At 34.0% G+C, this 17740-nt stretch overlaps 2 protein-coding genes across 2 annotated transcripts; one reads left to right on the forward strand and one right to left on the reverse strand.

The window, feature by feature from the left end:
• Positions 1–963: 963 nt before the first annotated feature.
• LOC120636907 (protein catecholamines up) lies at positions 964–2272 on the reverse strand. Its single transcript, XM_039908473.1, has one exon. It carries the CDS (start codon positions 2098–2100, stop codon positions 1051–1053), a length of 1050 nt encoding a protein of 349 aa, XP_039764407.1. The 5' UTR covers positions 2101–2272; the 3' UTR covers positions 964–1050.
• Positions 2273–5050: 2778 nt separating this feature from the next.
• LOC120636896 (major facilitator superfamily domain-containing protein 1-like) lies at positions 5051–16347 on the forward strand. The gene is made up of 11 exons (XM_039908462.1): positions 5051–5233; positions 5381–5517; positions 6254–6404; positions 7851–7976; positions 8928–9133; positions 10405–10621; positions 10996–11209; positions 12487–12584; positions 13915–14027; positions 14749–14842; positions 15939–16347. The coding sequence occupies exons 2-11, from the start codon at positions 5400–5402 to the stop codon at positions 16177–16179; spliced, it is 1578 nt and encodes a 525-aa protein (XP_039764396.1). The 5' UTR covers positions 5051–5233; positions 5381–5399; the 3' UTR covers positions 16180–16347.
• Positions 16348–17740: the final 1393 nt, after the last annotated feature.

The raw sequence follows: 17740 nt of genomic DNA on the forward strand, positions 1-17740 counted from the left end.
TGCTAGCTGGGGTGTGCATGGCTTACAGAGTTATGTTAAACTATTGTAACACCCACTAAGCATGACTGCTACATTATTGAATTAAAATTTATTTATGACAAAATAATTTAAATAAGCCTGTTAATATGTATTGTTATGTTAACTCTGTGACAAAAATAAATTTAAATAAGAAGTAGCAATTTATTTTAAAGATTTGTGTACTTTAAAATCATTAAGAAACATTTACCATCCTCTTGCACACTAGAATGACACCATCCACTACTATCTGCTGTCATCTGATATTTCTATTTCTGCCTGTGGGTCACTACAAACTGAATTAATGTTTCAAAAATGCGTATAAAGTATGTTAAATATAGATAAATGAAATTTTATGTGCAGATATCCAACAACAGGTACCCACACTAGAAGGGGCAAGTGTATTTTAAGTGATAAGAACAAAATATTTGTCCTAATTATAAGTTAGAAAACTTGATAACTAATGAATGGTATATATATCATAAGTAATACTCACAATGAGGATAATACAGTGCAAAATTGATCCATTATTACAAAATACCACTTTGATTGAGTTTTAATGGCTCACAGCTAAGAAGTAAATCTTATGTAATTTTTAATAATTAGGAATAGAAACTATGCTCTGCAATATTTTACTAAAATTTGCTAAAAAAAAGTACTAGTGTCCGCCACTGATTTGCATAACTGAATTATATTATAACTATTGAATATTTCCTGACACACAACTGAAACACAAGTCTACATCTTCTTAAACTTTAATTTAGATGTTGATTTTGGGATTGGCCTCTTTGTGCATTTTTTAATACCAAGAATAAGGGCCTAAATTGTAATAGACAATGCTTGAATTCTATGCCTGTATCAATATTTATTATCATCCGATTCTGAATGAATATTTAATATAATAATTTATGATGTTAGTAATTAAGTAAAAAAAAAACTTGGTGTTTGTGATGTTTTATTCATTTACTAGAAAAACATGTTGTGGGCATATATATATTTATTTAGTTTGTATACAATATATATAATATGTTTATCTTATTCATACTGTGCAATGATCACCATCATATAAACACCAGCAAGGAGGGCAAGGATTTCTTTCATTGATTGTACAAGTTTATTTGATCCTTCTAATAGTTCTGGTATAACAGACACAGTAGCAATGTATATAAAACCTCCAGCTGTGAATGGTAAGATAAGGGAGGACACAATACCATCTCCAGACCCTTGAAGATATATAGAAATGACTGTGCCTGATATAGCTCCAAAGGCTGTCAACAACTGCAACATCATAGCTTTTCTTCGTGAACATCCAGACTGCACCAGAATAGCAAAATCTCCTATTTCATGTGGAATTTCATGTAGTAAAATAGTAACAGTTGTAATCAGCCCTATATTCTGGCCTGCAATGTAAGATGCCCCAATTGCTAATCCATCAGTGAAGTTATGGGTAAAATCAGCAGCAAGATTTAAATAACCAGCTACTTTTATTTCATCCTTTTTATTTTTGTTTGATTTCTTGGCCTTGTCATCAGACTTTTTCTTATCACTACCATGTGAATGGCCATGTCCTGCATTAAAAAGACGTACTGTTTTCTCTACAGCTAGAAAAGTAATAATTCCTCCTAGGACACCCAGTCCTACAGTCATGTCATGGGGTTCATGTTCATTTTCACTGTGAGTATGACTATGGCTGTGACTTTGTCCTGTACCACTATGTTGAGCCATAAGAGCATGTGGTATCAAATGTAGGAATGCATCACCAAGTAGCCCACCAGAAGCAAAAGACAACAAAACTTTTAAAAGCGGTTGTTTTTCAACGGTTCCATCTATCGGTATGTAGAACAATATTAAAAACGGCACTATACTAATAAAGATTGTAGAACCTAAGGCTTTTACGTACAAATCATAATTGGATTCAGATTGCTCTGCTCGTTGTTCGTTGTATTTTTCATTTGCATCTTTACTGTATTTATGCGCTGGAGATTCGTCTCCGGCGCCGCCGTGTGAATGCGAATGTCCGATAACAGCACATATTGCCCACGCTGTCACTACACAGAACAAAATGCCTTTAAACTGTTTATTCATATTGGCTTTTATTAGTTACGTGTATTTCGTAAAAGCTCAAATTAGTTCATGAAATTTATGATACTCTTTTTGTCATAAATATAACTTCGGTGAACTATCCATCAGCTATTGACATTTAGTGACTACTGTAAACTGCCACAACTGGCCGTTCACCCATCACCGTGTCGTGAAAGATGAGTTGTCACTTCACTTGCCTGTCTATAACACAGATTAACTAGATTCTATAGCTGACAAAAAGCCATTAACCCAAAGAAAAAAAACATGATAGTGATACCAGATTATGGAGGGTAGAGGTAAGGAGAGTCATCTGTGTATATGAAAAAGTGTCGTCAAAATGTATTAAATTAGGATGGCGCCACATTTGCATCAAGGTAACTCTTAAAAGAAGCGCCAAACCAAATATTGTTAGAGTAGGCTTGAAAAATAAACAAGGAAGTAAGGTTATATTTACCACAATATTTTGTACATCGTAAGTTGTTGAAATTCTCAATAATTAACTACTTTAGTCGATAATGACATTAAATTTTTTAACTCGGCATACTTCAATTCATCTACGATTGCTACATTCATACCATACCCTGTGCATCCACCAGCGCCATTGTGGAGGATTTTTGAACTGTTATTTAGCGCATACAACTGGACACTTTTTCAACTTTTCTCCCATATAAGATGACTCTCCTTACCTCTACTCTCCATAACATAACGTCAGATGGCAGACCACAGAAAACTAGGGTAGATACTTTACTTTATGTAGGTACTACTTTTCGTCTATATTATGTACTTTTTCTTCTGGCTTCGTTTACAATTACTATTATTTCATAGTTAAATTTTAATATTACTTAAATTAAATATAGCGTATAATACTTTTGGATAAAAAATGCTTCCTAATGTAACCATAGAGAATTAAGAATTATTAAAATCTTTAAGGAAAAGGTATCAAAGGTTATGAATAGCAATTAAACAAACCAACATTTTTTTCTGCTTTATAATATTAGAACCCTTGCTAAATGAGTGGTTAGATGTCTACCTACTGGAATTATTTGTTAATAAAAGGAATGTGGTTCTATTTTCTAGACTGAGAATATCTCACGATTTAAATAACCTTTATAGGGATAATCCTATCCTTATAAAGTCTGAAGCGAAATATTTTATACTCCAAACTTACTGGAATTCCTCAACATAACAACATTGTAGGTAAATGTGAAAAAAAAAACTTAAATATGATCAGGTGTCTAATCGGTGTCTGATGGGGTGCCCATTCTTTTGCCTCGCGTCATATTTATAATGCCTTTATTTGTAGCTTATTAGATTACGCAACTTTTATTCTAGAGCCCTGTAGTGCCGTTGCTCTTAACAAATTAGATAGCGTGCAGGCCAAAGCTTTAAGGATCATCCTTGGAGCCATGAAATCTAGCCCTATCAATGCTATGCAAATAAAGTGCGTTGAACCACCTCTATGTTTGATGAAACAGTTCCTATCTAATAGGTATTTATTCAAAGCTATGCAATTTTCACAGCATCCTTTACGTGATAAACTTTGAATTTATAGATACTTTTTCGTACTGGTCCCATAAATCTGCCCCGTGTCTTATCAAAAGCTATCGTATGTTTTGCTCCATACACCACCTATCGCCTATCTATAACATATATTGCTATCCTACTTTTGAAATCCAGATATTCTAAGAAACCCGTTGAAAGCTCCTCAATATGTGAACATATTAAAAAAAAAACGATTTTCATTATAAGTACAGTGATGCTTCTGAGCATTCATCGGACCGGACGGCCCGGTTGGAGTTGGAGTTTTTCATGTTTGTCAAGGTATCTATGTTTCAATATAATATTTTTCATAAAATAAAATTTCCGCCAGAATCATCGATATTTACAGGAGAATGCCTTGGTCTGTTTAAATCTGTTGAATACATTCTTCTTGCCAAACTTAAAAAATCTATTATATTTACCGACTCTATAAGTGCGCTCTGCTAGCTTTATCGAGATTTCAAATTAAGTCTGCTTAGATAAGTCATGTTATTACAAAAAAAACCTGCTTACTTGTAATGGAGAAGGCTATACAGTTGTTTTCCTGAGTACCAAGTCATACTGGCATTTCTGGAAATGAACGTGCTGACTAGCTGGCCAATGAGGCTATTTCATGCGGCGACATTGCAGACTTTTGGAACTGTGCCTATGATTTATGTGCATTGCCAAAACATTCCATTTAGGAATCTTGAAAAATGGCTTGGTGGATTTCTAGTCAGTCAAAGGGTAAATCTTTCGCTAGGATTCAAAACTCTATTCAGTCAAAGCCATGGTTCTCAGGTTCAAAGTTGATAAGGAGAGTGACGTGTATCTTGACGCGTATGCGTTTGGGCTACGTTTGTTCTCGTGTGCAAATGGCGAAAATTAGAATTGTGGTTAGCGATTTGTGCGAATGTCGGTGACCTGAACCACATATTTTTATAATGCCCATATAAGCGGGATTCATTTTACTAGGATCTTATCCAGTTAAAGATCCCACTTCCTACTTCCGTTGACATCCTCTTGTCCATTGATGAACCCTCTGTATATATATTTTTTTCCTCATTTATGCTATTGTATGATATTAAGTTGTATATGTGTACCTAATTTAAGTATTCCATTTTGTATTATTTACATCCTTTCCTGTTCCTTTAAATTCCTAGTTAGTTATTTTCCTACTTCCTTTAAATAGTCTTAAAATTTAGTTTTTTTTAATTTAAAAAGTTTCCTCATTTATAAAAATGTATGTAAAGAACACTTGACCCTAGAATAATATAACTCCAAGGAGCACAAATGACAATCCCGTTCAGCTCAGCGCGCAGAGCCAAGAAACCAAAGAGAAGATAATTTTTTTTTACGATGGTAGCATAAATCAATCAATGTTTTTTAATGCTGATTGTAATCTGTGGTGACAGTGACAACTAACAGAATCAGAATCAACAAAAACTTCTGAGGCAGACATTTGTGTTTTTGTTACTTTGTATGAACTTTTATGTAGGTAGTGACTCTATAGAAAAATTGAACTGTCTCTCGTTAGATAACTCAATATGTAAATATTGTTGTATTCACGGACATGTCGAAAAGTCTTTTTGAATATCTCAGTTTCCTTTAATGCTGTGTAAGTATCGCTGCATAAGTTTTTTTATCATATCATTTTTCATTAAAATGATCATTAATCTTCCATTAGTCCAAACATATCCCTTTTATGATTGTAAGTTTCAGTTGAAGTGATAACTATAATTTCGTGATTTTTAATAATTTCTAGAATTGTAGTTCCTGACATTATGGAGAATCCAGAAAGTAGTGAAAGGACTGGCGCGGAGCCGCCTGCTTCGTGCTTCCATCCTGCTACTAAAGCACATAGATTTATTGGCCTAGTATTAATGTGTTTCCTTTGTTTTGGTGAGTGGTTAAAGTAAATTACATCAAAGAATCATTAAGATATATGGCAACTAGTCTTCTCAATATAAAATTTGTGGTATTAATGTACTGGTGCTTCTGAAACTTATAGATAGAGTACAGATAGATACTAGTATTTAAATGAAAAGGCACAATCAATAGGTCGCTAAAGTTCTTTAAAAAAGTCCTTTCACTTAGTTATTAGTGGAAAATAGGACAACAAGAAGGTGACCTCTGTTTAATATTACACATAATTTATTGGAATTTATTTCACACATTGGAGGGTGTATTAGACATGAAGAAGATAATAAACACATTGACGCTTGTCTTCTGTTCCCTGTCGAGAGAATGTCTCCTATCTTTGCAAGCCTGCATGGCTTGGTAATAAAGAAAAATAAGGGTGAAAAAGGAAACTTAAGGAGGGGAGGCTGTTAATATATTGAGATTTATCTCAAATTACTAAGGAACAACCTTGCTGAAAAGGAGTTTAGTTTGTGCGGTTCAACCTTTCCTGTGGGAGCAGAGAGGGTGGAGGATTTAGTTTATAGACTGTTGATACTAAATACATAATTGATAATACTAATCCTTGGGAAAAGATTTTTAAAGCACTTTTTAACCTTAAACTGCTCTGCCATATAATTGCAGATATACAGATGATACATTGTTTATATGGCGTATTAAATTTATAAGTTTTTATTTATAGTGTACATTTCATACCTAATATGACTCTTTGTTTTAGGTTCATATTTCTGTTATGATACACCAGGAGCACTTGCTGATAATTTTAAAAGTGACTCACACTTGAACACATCACAGTTCGCCCTACTGTACTCTATATACTCATGGCCAAATGTAATATTGTGTTTTGTTGGCGGTTATCTTGTTGATAGGTTTGTATGAATTATTGTTGTACTAGCTGACCCATGCAACTTTGTCTGCACCAAATTGGTTAGTACAGGTTTTAATATCTTAAAAAAACTAGAACCTAATTGCAGAAAAAAAAACACTCACGGTGTTAACTATAACAGACATATAAGCCTCGTGGACTTTTTTGGAGGTAATGTTGATTACTTTAAATATGAAGTACATTATTTTTATGTATCATCAATAATTATCATGGCGTGCACCAGCAAAGCTCCAAGTTGGTCTGACATCTTTAACTAACATTGTTTTATTAAGTATTCGTCATTTATTTAGTAGTGTAGTTTATTTTAATATTCGCCAATTAACAGAAAACCATGAACTGTACATAAGACCTTCTAGAAGAGTCACCCTGTCCATTAGTGAAAACTGAAACTATCAAAATCAGTTTGATAGTTTTTCAGTTTTTTGTGCCCAGACAGACAGATGTGACGGGGGATTTTATTTTATAATATGCAAAGAAAAGATATACATTATAAATGCATACATGTAGATAAATATTTTATGGTCTTGAGTTTCAATAATATTATTGTTATCTATCCATACTGTTAGATGTGTTTAGTCACAAAATGGAAGCCAATTCAATTTCCAAACAGAACAATTTTTAATAGCTAATATATATATTTTTTTTAAATTAGATTTTTTTTACATAAACAGAGTTTAAACTTCAATCCTCATATAAATAGGTTAAATATTAAAAGTAGTACAATTCTATTCAGATTCTATGCTTAAATAAGACTTAAAATACTATAAGGATGAGCCCAGTGCCAGACAACTAACATTTGTATTGTTAAGCCACATTATGAAAGGGTTAAGCTAGAAAAGGATGTAGACCTTTCATTGTTGTATTTGTAGAAAATGATTGTGTTAGTTAGTTAACCTTTAGTTTTAAGTTGACAAACATAGTTATACATCAACTCACTATGTAAAAATTTTTTTGTAATGCATTCAAAGTGGCTTCCTACTAAAACCTATTTGAATAAAGAAATATAAGACTGACTTTATAAGTTTAGTTAAGATAAGAGAGGAAAACGAAATTGGTACCATTATCTTGCAAAAATAGTAAGAGTAGGAGCTCGACTTCACTTTCGGGGGGCTGAGTACGAATCCCAGCACGCATCTCTAACTTTTATGAGTTATGTGCGTTTTAAGTAATTAAAAAAAATCACTAGCTTTGACGGTGAAGGTAAGCATCTTTAGGAAACCTGCATGCCTGAGAGTTCTCAAGATCTCAAAGGTGTCGGGAGTCCACCAATCCGCACTGGGCCAGCATGCTGACCTATGGTCTTAACCCCTTCTTATTGTGGGGGGGGACACTTGCCATGTAGTAGGCCCGTAATGGGTCTATATGATGATACAACTTGAGTTATAAACTCTTTGTCCATTCAAACAACTTTATATTTTATCTTTTCCAGATGCTTTGGCGTAAGATTAGGAACAATAATATATATGACCATTGTATTTATTGGGGCAGTAGTATTTGCATTTGGTGTTTACATTAATGCTTACTGGTTAATGATACTCGGCAGATTTATATTTGGGTAAGCACTTTAATATTATTATTTATCTACTCACAAACCAGAATATATATTATCTAGTGACCAGATGTTTCTGAGTCATGTTATGATAATTATTCACATGCTAGTGATAATAACCGGGACAAAACCAATTAACTAACTCTGCTCTGGTACTGAAAATTTCTTAGAGAAAAACTAATAGCTATTAACCAGGATTGGACCTTGGGATACATAGTCATGTTTACCACTGCCATTAGACAAAAGAGGTGGTTAAATATAAATTTAATATTATTTTATAAACTACTAGTGGCACTGTTCTGCCCAGCAAAGCAGCAACACCAACCAGGTCCAATTTTTTTTCCAAACCATCCAGGAATGTATTAAAATATAGACACAAAACTTCATCCAAATTGGTCCAGGAGGAATTAGATGCACATACAGAGGAAAAATATATTAAAAGTCGCAATCAAACTGAATTGGCAAATGATGACATGACACTGGGACTTAGCCCCGGGCCCCAAGTCTGCTATTGCAATTGTGTTTCAGTGGTTGATCAATGACATCATAGTACTAATCTTTTGTTTTTAATTAAATACATTCTATAAACTACTGATAATGATTAAGACACCATGAGGTATCTTTGCATTTGCTTTGTTGGTATCTCATGCAAGAATGAAGTAAACAAAAATGCACCCATATTTATATAAAAATAACCAACGCTACAATGTCATGAACATTAGTTGTGTATCAAATGTAATTTTTATTCTTGCTTATGAATTATTAGCACATTTGTTAAATGCCAATCAATTTAATAGAATATATGGCAAATATCAAAAGTTTAATTATATACTGTAACACTACATATTATGTGCATTTGTTGTTAAAGAAGTTTGTTTGCAATCAGCAGGCAGATGTCAGGGTATATTAAGCATCTAGTCTTAATTTGTATTACTTATATTTTTGTCTATGTTGCAGTATTGGCGGGGAGTCATTGCAGGTAGCAGTCAACAATTATGTGGTGGTGTGGTTCAAAGGCAAGGAACTTAACATGGTGTTTGGCCTGCAACTATCCATCTCCAGGTTTGGGAGCACTGTTAACTTTTGGATCATGGAATCTGTTTACCAATGGGTGGCAACTTACTATGCAGGCTATGAAAGACTTGGCATGGCTTTATTCATAGGTTTGTCATTTAATTTAAATATCAACTTGAATTTGTAGACTGAGAAACATTTTATTTTAGTTCTATATCGTAAATAATAATAAAACAGAAGAGGTTTTATTTTGTTCATTACAATCCATTTGAATGAATCAATCTTTTTTGTTTGACGGCTTCCCTGGTGCAGCGGTGAGAATTATGAATTTAAGTAGGAGGTTCCGGGTTCGATTCCCGGCAGGGGCTATTTGGGAATTTATAATTTCTGAATTGTCTCTGGTTTGGTGGCTGGCTTTGGCCGTGGCTAGTTACCACCCTATCGACAAAGACGTGCTGCTAAGCGATTTAGTGATCCGGTGCCATTTCTCGTAGAACCCGACTAGGGAGTAGGGTATGGCTACCATACTCCCTAGCAGGTAAGCTTACTACCATATTCGAGGGCTAACTTGAAGTAAAAAAAAAAACTGATATAAAAAAACATTTTTGATTATAATTCATAATAGGGAGGTCATGGCATATGCCATAGATCATAGTCAGTGGTAATATCAATAATTTTCGACATTTTTTATTTATCCATTCATAATATTTTATCATCCTTACATATTACTTTTATATTTATTCATGCTTGGAAACTAATGATCAAATTGGGGATGTCAAAAACTGTAGTACCATTTCACTGGCCAAGGCTTTTAACTTCAAACTTATATCAAAATCAATTTAAGAAACGACTGGCAAAACTTCAGGCTTCTGGCCTCATGTTTTGCTTTTTGCAAGTATGCATGATAATTCTTATTAATAAAAAATAAAAAAAAGCAATATAAGCCTTAAACAGCTATAAATCTATTTTTGTAAGGACCTTGACTATACGCTAATTATGATGAGTATTCCTATCGTTTTATGCTATGCCACAGATATTGTCAACATAGCGTTATCAGCTACTTTTTTTTTTTTTTTTGAAATTATGTTTTAATGTTTTAATAATATAATCTTAATTATAAATTTTAATTTTAATTTAATATTACTAATCAATCTGTTATAATAGCTTAATTCATATTTACATTATTATTTTTAATAATCTTTAGTTAAATACTTATTTAAGTTTTTTTTTTTTTTTTAATTATGACCGGAGATAACAGCGATAATGCTGCATACACCAATTATTGATTGTTGTAATGGCACTAGACAGAATTTGTAATTCTAACACATATTTAAGATTTTTATGAATGTAGTTACAGTTAATTGCTTGTGTGTCTTATAAATAAATATAAAGTGATGATACCTAAACTTTTTTGTTGTAGCTTCTCTGACGTGTCTAGGGTCCCTAATATGCGCCCTCATCCTTGGCTGGATGGACCTGAGAGCGGAAAAGGCTCTTAGACAGCCCGAAGTACAAATAAAACAAGACCAGCCATTTCACCTAAAAGACATATTGAAATTTAAATCTGTGTTCTGGCTCCAGGCTGTTATATGTGTTGCATATTATTTGGCTATTTTTCCTTTCATCGCTTTAGGAAAGTGAGTATATTCGGTATGATACATTTGAGTATGAATTTATAATTTATAATTCATTGTTAATTTAGCTCTAAATAAAAATGCACATATTTTTATGGTTTTCGTCAGTTTCTCTATAAGAAGCGTCGTAATAATTTTTATGAATTCTTTTGTTATGTGGGGAGCATAGAGCAACATTTACAATTTTTTTTTTGCATTCCTATATAAAGAACAATAATCTAAAAATCATTGCTATCCCTGTTTCCACTGACTCGACTAAATCTTATATTGTTTACGAGTTTAGAGGAGTTTGATTACTTTTGGTATGGATCCTGGCTTACATACAGTCCAACAATTTTTTTTTTTTTTTTATAACTTAAACAAAAATATTTTTTCAGGTTGTTTTTCGAACGTAAATTCGACTTCCTACCGCAAGAAGCGAACACGGTGAACTCCATGGTGTACTTTCTATCGGCAGCGCTGAGCCCTTTCTTCGGCATCCTAATTGACAAGACCGGCAGAAACGTCACGTGGATCATTTTGAGCATTGTCACCACCATCGGATCGCATTCCCTCCTAGCTTTCACATTTGTTAATCCGTATGTTGGAGTGGTGAGTTTGTATTCTCATTGTGTTTGAAATACACTAGCGTTCCGTAACTTAATAGTGCCAACGCGACCCTTTTTACTAACCCTCTGCTGTAATTCTGTCCGACCATCTATCTGATCAGCGGGCTATATCTCATGAACCTTAAAGACGAAGGAAGGAGAAGAAAGTTGAAATTTTCACAATTGTGCATTTCAGTTGCCATTATTAAAATAAATCATCATCATCATCGACCCGTTACGGCCCACCACAGAGCACGAGCACGGGTCTTCCTGTCGCAATGAGAAGGGTTTAGGCCGTAATCCACCTCAGACTAGACTTCACAAGCCCTTGAAAACATTATGGATAACTATTAGGCAAGCAGGTTTCCACACGATATTTTCCTTCACAGTTAAAGCAAGTGATATTTATTTGCTGCAATTAATAGGACAACAACTAACAAAAATTATAAATAATTAAATTCAAAAAGGAAAGAATGTGTGTGATTTATAATTTCTCCACACCAATAGTTGATAAATTTATCAACTTTATTTATTAAGTATTGAACATATTCAGAGGCACTAATGAGGTGGGAGGGGCTTAGATAGATAAGGTGGGGGATAAGAAAGGTAAAAAAGACACATTTGATAAATGTTTTTTTTTGAATGTTATCACTATAATTTTTCAAAACCAACGAGAAATATATTTTATATATTTGTATTTTAAAATATATTTTTAATTTATTTCATTTAAGCGGTACGACTTTGTCAGTAGACATTGAGAGATGATTTATCTTTGACAATAGATGATTCCTCATCGGACATCAATTACAAATTCACTCACAAGCATTGGCCTATGGAAATATTTGAATTTATTAAATTCTAATAAAAAATACAATAATCTAATAGTGCCTAATAATAATCTTATAGTATTTTTCAGTTAAAAATCATTAATTTTAAAGTCATCATCTCTTGAGGATGCTTCGGGTTCGGAGTGAAACGTGCGTAGAGGGTACATTGCCGAAGTCTGTTTGGTGTGGAGTATGGATTCAAGTACTTATAAATTACACCATACAGATTCTCCTGCTTTTCACGAGGGATAGCAAATTAAGCTTAACTTACACAATATACTTAGGTTCACATAAAATAAAAATTCGCTTTTTTAGTACCGTCATCCTTTTCGAAAGGGAGAATTTAAATTATCAAAATTGGGTTTGACGGAGATATGGAGTAACAATTAAAATAACAGGTTAATTTGCTTCGTCCTTGATTAAAATCGATGAGTAATAAAAATTCTATTCTCAGATATCGCTGGGAATATCCTACTCTTTGCTGGCCAGCGGACTGTGGCCTCTTGTTGCGATGGTCGTTCCGGAGCACCAAATGGGAACTGCGTATGGAATGTAAGTCTCAATATTTAAATTATAAAATTTCTATGTTATTTTCTGTTATATTCTTATCTTTCTATATAAAAGCGGAAGGTCACTGACTGACTGATGTATCACGAATTCGCAGGAATTGTACAGCCCACAAACTTTGAAGAGGTTATTTCCTTCTAGGATGTAGCCTAGAAGGAACGGTTTTGAGAAATTACACCCTAAGTGGGTTTAATAGGGGTGCGAAGTTTGTATGAAAGTCCTTTGTTCTTAAGGTCATGTATGATATAATGGAAATCTAAACAAAAAATATTAAAAAATTCTGACTTTAGTTGGGGTAAAATAGGGGATGAAAATTTTATTAGTCTTATGTTTTTAGAGTTAGATACACCGAAATTTGCATTAATTAATTGTAAATATTATGAATAAATGACCTAATATATCAGAGATGCACGTTCAAGAGACGAGAAGTTTTAAATGGAGAACCGGTCCAGTAGATTGTTAAATTAAGACAGCAGCATATGTGATAAGCTGATTATTTGAAAGATTATTTGAAACTACGCATACGACATAGGTATAGCTATAATCCGCAATATAATAATAGAACTATAAACGCCAAAGTGTTTCTTAAAGAAATTTGTTGGTAGCTTTTTTCTGGAGAAGCGTATAGGCACTAACGGGGATCTTCTTAAACTCACTGGAGTTCAGGAATTCTACGTTTACGAAGTCGCATACAGCCGCTGAAGTCACCCTGATTCTGCTGGAGATAGGCGTAGGTTGTCCCGGGATTTCTTCTAATTTCAGGGCAAATCAAAATTTCATCGCGGACGAAGCAACAGTTTTGACATCCTATGTTGTTTGTCTCAATGCAATATAATAACAGTTTAAAAATAAAGAAAATGAGGAAGAATCATAGACAGCCGAAAAAATGAAATATCGTATGTTGGGGACAACTCTATTTAAAAAAGAATGGCGTTTTAAAAGTCAATTACTCTACCTATTTAAAATAAAACCTCAATTTTTTTGAGGTTGTCTTGAGTGCAAATAAAGATTCTAGTGATACTGATTGATGCAGTATATTATGAATGACATTCTAATTTTATAGAATTGAATTGTTTTCTCTTCAGTGTCACGAGATCGATGTGACGCGAGTGTTATCTCGACTCACGAGGCACTCACTTGAGGCTAACGACAATAATTAGTTCAAAGGTTTTTGAGACCCACCGTTCTGCACTTATGGGTTGGCGGGCTTACTATAAGTACGTTAACAATGTTTCACACTCTTATGTTATCTTCTGAGGTATTTTTAGGTGACAGAATCAAAGGTACAAGGTATATTGATAATATTATATTCCAGATGTCAAGCCGTACAGAATTTGGGATTGGCTGTAACTATTATTTTTGCCGGAATAATAGTTGATAACTATGGATACTTTATGCTAGAATTATTCTTCCTAGGATGTTTATTTGGTAAGAACATATTATTTACACTTTTTAAAATATTGGGGGTGGAGTGTTACAGTATTCATGTAAAACTATAATCAACGCAATTTCCTACGCACACACGTACACTTGTAAATATACACGTGTATGTGCGTGCGTATGAAATTGCGTATATATATATATATATATATACGTGTGGATGAAAACTGAAAATATATTTCGCAGGCTTTAGAGGAACATTATGTACTGTCTCTGAAAATTATCTGTGAAACCGAAAACCTAATTTTTTTTTAAATTCTCACCTATTCTTAAACATGAAAGTCCATTGATAATTTATAGCACAAATTATTTTAAGCAGTAAAGTTTTTAGTTAAACCAAGTCTATTCTAATGATGATTTATAATGATACTGATTCAAATGTATGATTTTATATGAATTGGAGAGAATTTAATTTAATTTATTTGAGAAAATGAAGTGGGGGGGGGGGGGGGCAATTTGGGAAATTATAATTTCGGAATTTTCTTTGGTCTGGTCTGGTGGGGAGGCTTTGGCCGTGGCTAGTTACCAGCCTAGCGACGAAGATATGCCGCTAAGTGATTTAGTGTTCCAGTGCGATGTCGCGTACAAAGCTATTAGGAGTATGACTACCATACTCGCTAATAGGTTAGCCTTTTTGCATTGCATTTTGCGTTATACTGACCACTTTCGAACCTTACAATTAGATTGAAGTGTTTTTTTTTCTCCTTAGTCTCGCTGATAGCGGCCGTGCTTATCTACATTCTGGACTCTGCGTCAGAAGGAGTACTTAACCTGTCGCCGAGCGCTAGAGAATCGCTTGCCAAGTAAGATTATATATTTATGTACTTCTAGTGGTCCATCACAACTTAATTCCCGTACAACGTCCTTTCCATACAATCTTTCTTCCGCTATTCTATACAATATACCCTTTGTTTGTCTGAGGCATACCACTGTTAATTTCCCTTAGTTACCTCGTACAACACCCGCCGGAAGAGGTAGTGACAAGTATATTCCAATCTGCTTAGCACAGACACACAACTGTCACATCATCTCCATATCAACCCAATGCCGGCTCACTGCTGGCACCACTATTATTTTTTATAAATGGATGTAACGTCTATAAATAACGATTTTTTCTATCATTTATTATTTTTCTTTTTTTTTTAATTATTAACAATGACTAAGAATAAATTAAAAAACACTATTAAAAATTTATAAAAAAAAAAAACTTCCACCCTCCGCTTGCGGGGCTTTTGAATGCCCAAGCAACCGGTGGTCAGGGCTCCAGAGTGAGAAACCTCCTCACAATACGCGCCGTTTCAAGGACTACTGCCTTCTGTATCCGACCCTTGATCCAACAACCAAGCGAAAGCTTCTTGAGATGTTGGTCGAAGCTTTTAATAAATAACGATTTAATAACGATTATTTTGCTTTTTTTAATAACGATTATTATTATTATGTAATTGTGGGAGGATACCCGCGCCCAGTAGTCAGTGGCGTGCATAGAGGGCATGCAGACGATATAAAATGAAGAAAATCTCCAGTTTTAAATACTTAAGGGTAGGCCTTTTATAACTCTTACAATGCCTATCCTTAAGTTTTTTATAACTCGTACTGGAGATTTCTTCATTTTATATCATCTGCATGCCCTCTATGCACGCCACTGACTACTGGGCGCGGGTATCCTCCCATAATTGTATAATAATCGTTATTTACAGACATTACATCCATTTATGGAAAATAATATAAAATCAAAATTAAATCTAAAAAAGACTTATAAGCTATATTTAGTACCTACGCTAATTGGCATACTTTCCATTTAGAGAGCACTAAGAACACATGCATCTACACCCAGTGCCCCCTATGTATAGGGGTTTTGTATATCAAATATCACATAGTGTATTTTATTTGTTATTGCAGAACGAGAGTGCATACAGAGGAAACAGCGAACTTACTCGATCACGTCGATAGCTCCGATCAGGAGGAGATCGATTCGCGACTCACGCGAAGTGTTACGGACGTGGCGTCGGGCAGTGCGGGCGAGAGCGGGGACGGCGAGGGGGGAGGCTCCCGAGACCCGGCGCAAGCGCAGTCCGACAGAATACGGAGCAGATATATATCGCACTTACTGCCCGCGACTAACATTCCAGAAAGACCTTAGGCTTCTCGACTTAGTAGATTAATTATGTACTGTAAATATGTAACTAATAAAATAATAATAATAATAATAGACTTTGAGTATAATATTAATTTTGTGATATTTTTTATTAAACATATTGGAAGTTGACAGTTATGAATATAAATGACTTATAATGCAAATCGATTATAATTTGTTGTTTCATTTCGAACCTTTTTTCGGCGAGCGAAGTTTCTCCGGCAGTCCTAAGCTGAGACCTAGAGAAGTTATTGACGTTACACAATCTTGTAATTTTCATAAGTTAGTGGTAACGACTCAAAGTGCGTAAATAACAATTTTCAACTCAATTCAATGTAAATTATACAAATGGTCATAAATTAGTGACATCTGCATATCGTCTGCGAAAGGCACAGAAGTCATTTGTGGGATTGAGTATACGCTTTTATAATATGATTCCTACGGTAATTTTGGACCTACTAATGCATAAGTTAAAAGAATATGTTAAAACACATTTATTACAGCGAGGTTACTATACAATTGATGCAATTAATTAATGACAATGTTGCTTGGAAGCTTCCGGCTCCGCTTTCATCTCTCACAAGATAGAAAAATGAATGTTTAAATGTAAAATGTAAATTGTTGATGTTGGAAAAGAGCAACTGCTGAGTTTCTTGCCGGCTTCTTCTCGGTAGAATCTGCCTTGCGAACCCGTGGTAGAGTCACTACCAACAGACATACTTGACGTTTCAAAAGTGCTTATATGCCTACTTGAAATAAATTAATTCTGAATTTGAATTTTGAAATAATCTCAAAATAGCGCTCATTTTTGGTCGTGGACAACGAATATAGATACGAGGTTTCAAAAAAATTAAAGGAACAATTAATATAATTATGTTTTAAGCTCATTAAACTTGCTCATAGCGTGAACTTTATCACATCGATATAAGCCTCATAGTCCAAGATATTCGACAAGCGTGTTTTATTTAAAATTACCGCACTTGATTTATATTTTTTATGTCCCGATTAAGTTAATTTTGTACCTCACTGTTAGTTATAAATATGAAGATGGAACATTAATTTAAGCGGGCAATACAAATTGTTTTTTAAATACCAACGGAGAGTTTCTATGTTGCTAAAAATAGTTCGCATTTTGTCGTACGAAACGCCCATGATAGTAGTACAGAACATTGCTTAGAAGTACAGTCGAAGCGGTTTAAGGCGCGCGAACTGTAAGCGAGGGCGACAAGGAAGCCGAGAGTATTACAAATGCCACGTACCGAACTTGTTGCATGATAATGCTATTGTGATGGCTATGATGATTTACTTATCCATCTATCTTAGGTCTCAAAAGTTAACAGAGTCCCCTATTTAAGGGGACAGTGGGTTTATAAATAAAATTATTAAAAAAATCATCCCATTGTCCTGGGACAGTGGAATTTGAAAAAAATATATTCTATGGTCATCCTGTTTTCATGGGCTAGGCGAGATGAAAAATTGTGAAAGACCAAAATAGTTAGGGCGGTTGCTTTTTTTTCTTACTTGAGCATTTGAGTCTTTTGGAACACAGTTGATTAAAAAATATATA

This window comes from Pararge aegeria, chromosome 3 (assembly GCF_905163445.1).
Source record: "Pararge aegeria chromosome 3, ilParAegt1.1, whole genome shotgun sequence".
Lineage (NCBI taxonomy): Eukaryota > Metazoa > Arthropoda > Insecta > Lepidoptera > Nymphalidae > Pararge > Pararge aegeria.

Excerpts from the sequence above, each read along its gene's own strand:
- LOC120636907 (XM_039908473.1), bottom strand. The coding sequence starts at position 2,100 with ATGAATAAACAGTTTAAAGGCATTTTGTTCTGTGTAGTGACAGCGTGG.
- LOC120636896 (XM_039908462.1), top strand. The coding sequence starts at position 5,400 with ATGGAGAATCCAGAAAGTAGTGAAAGGACTGGCGCGGAGCCGCCTGCT. Across the intron at positions 5,518-6,253 it reads AATGTGTTTCCTTTGTTTTG|GTTCATATTTCTGTTATGAT; the intron begins GTGAGTGGTTAA and ends TCTTTGTTTTAG. Across the intron at positions 6,405-7,850 it reads GGCGGTTATCTTGTTGATAG|ATGCTTTGGCGTAAGATTAG; the intron begins GTTTGTATGAAT and ends TATCTTTTCCAG.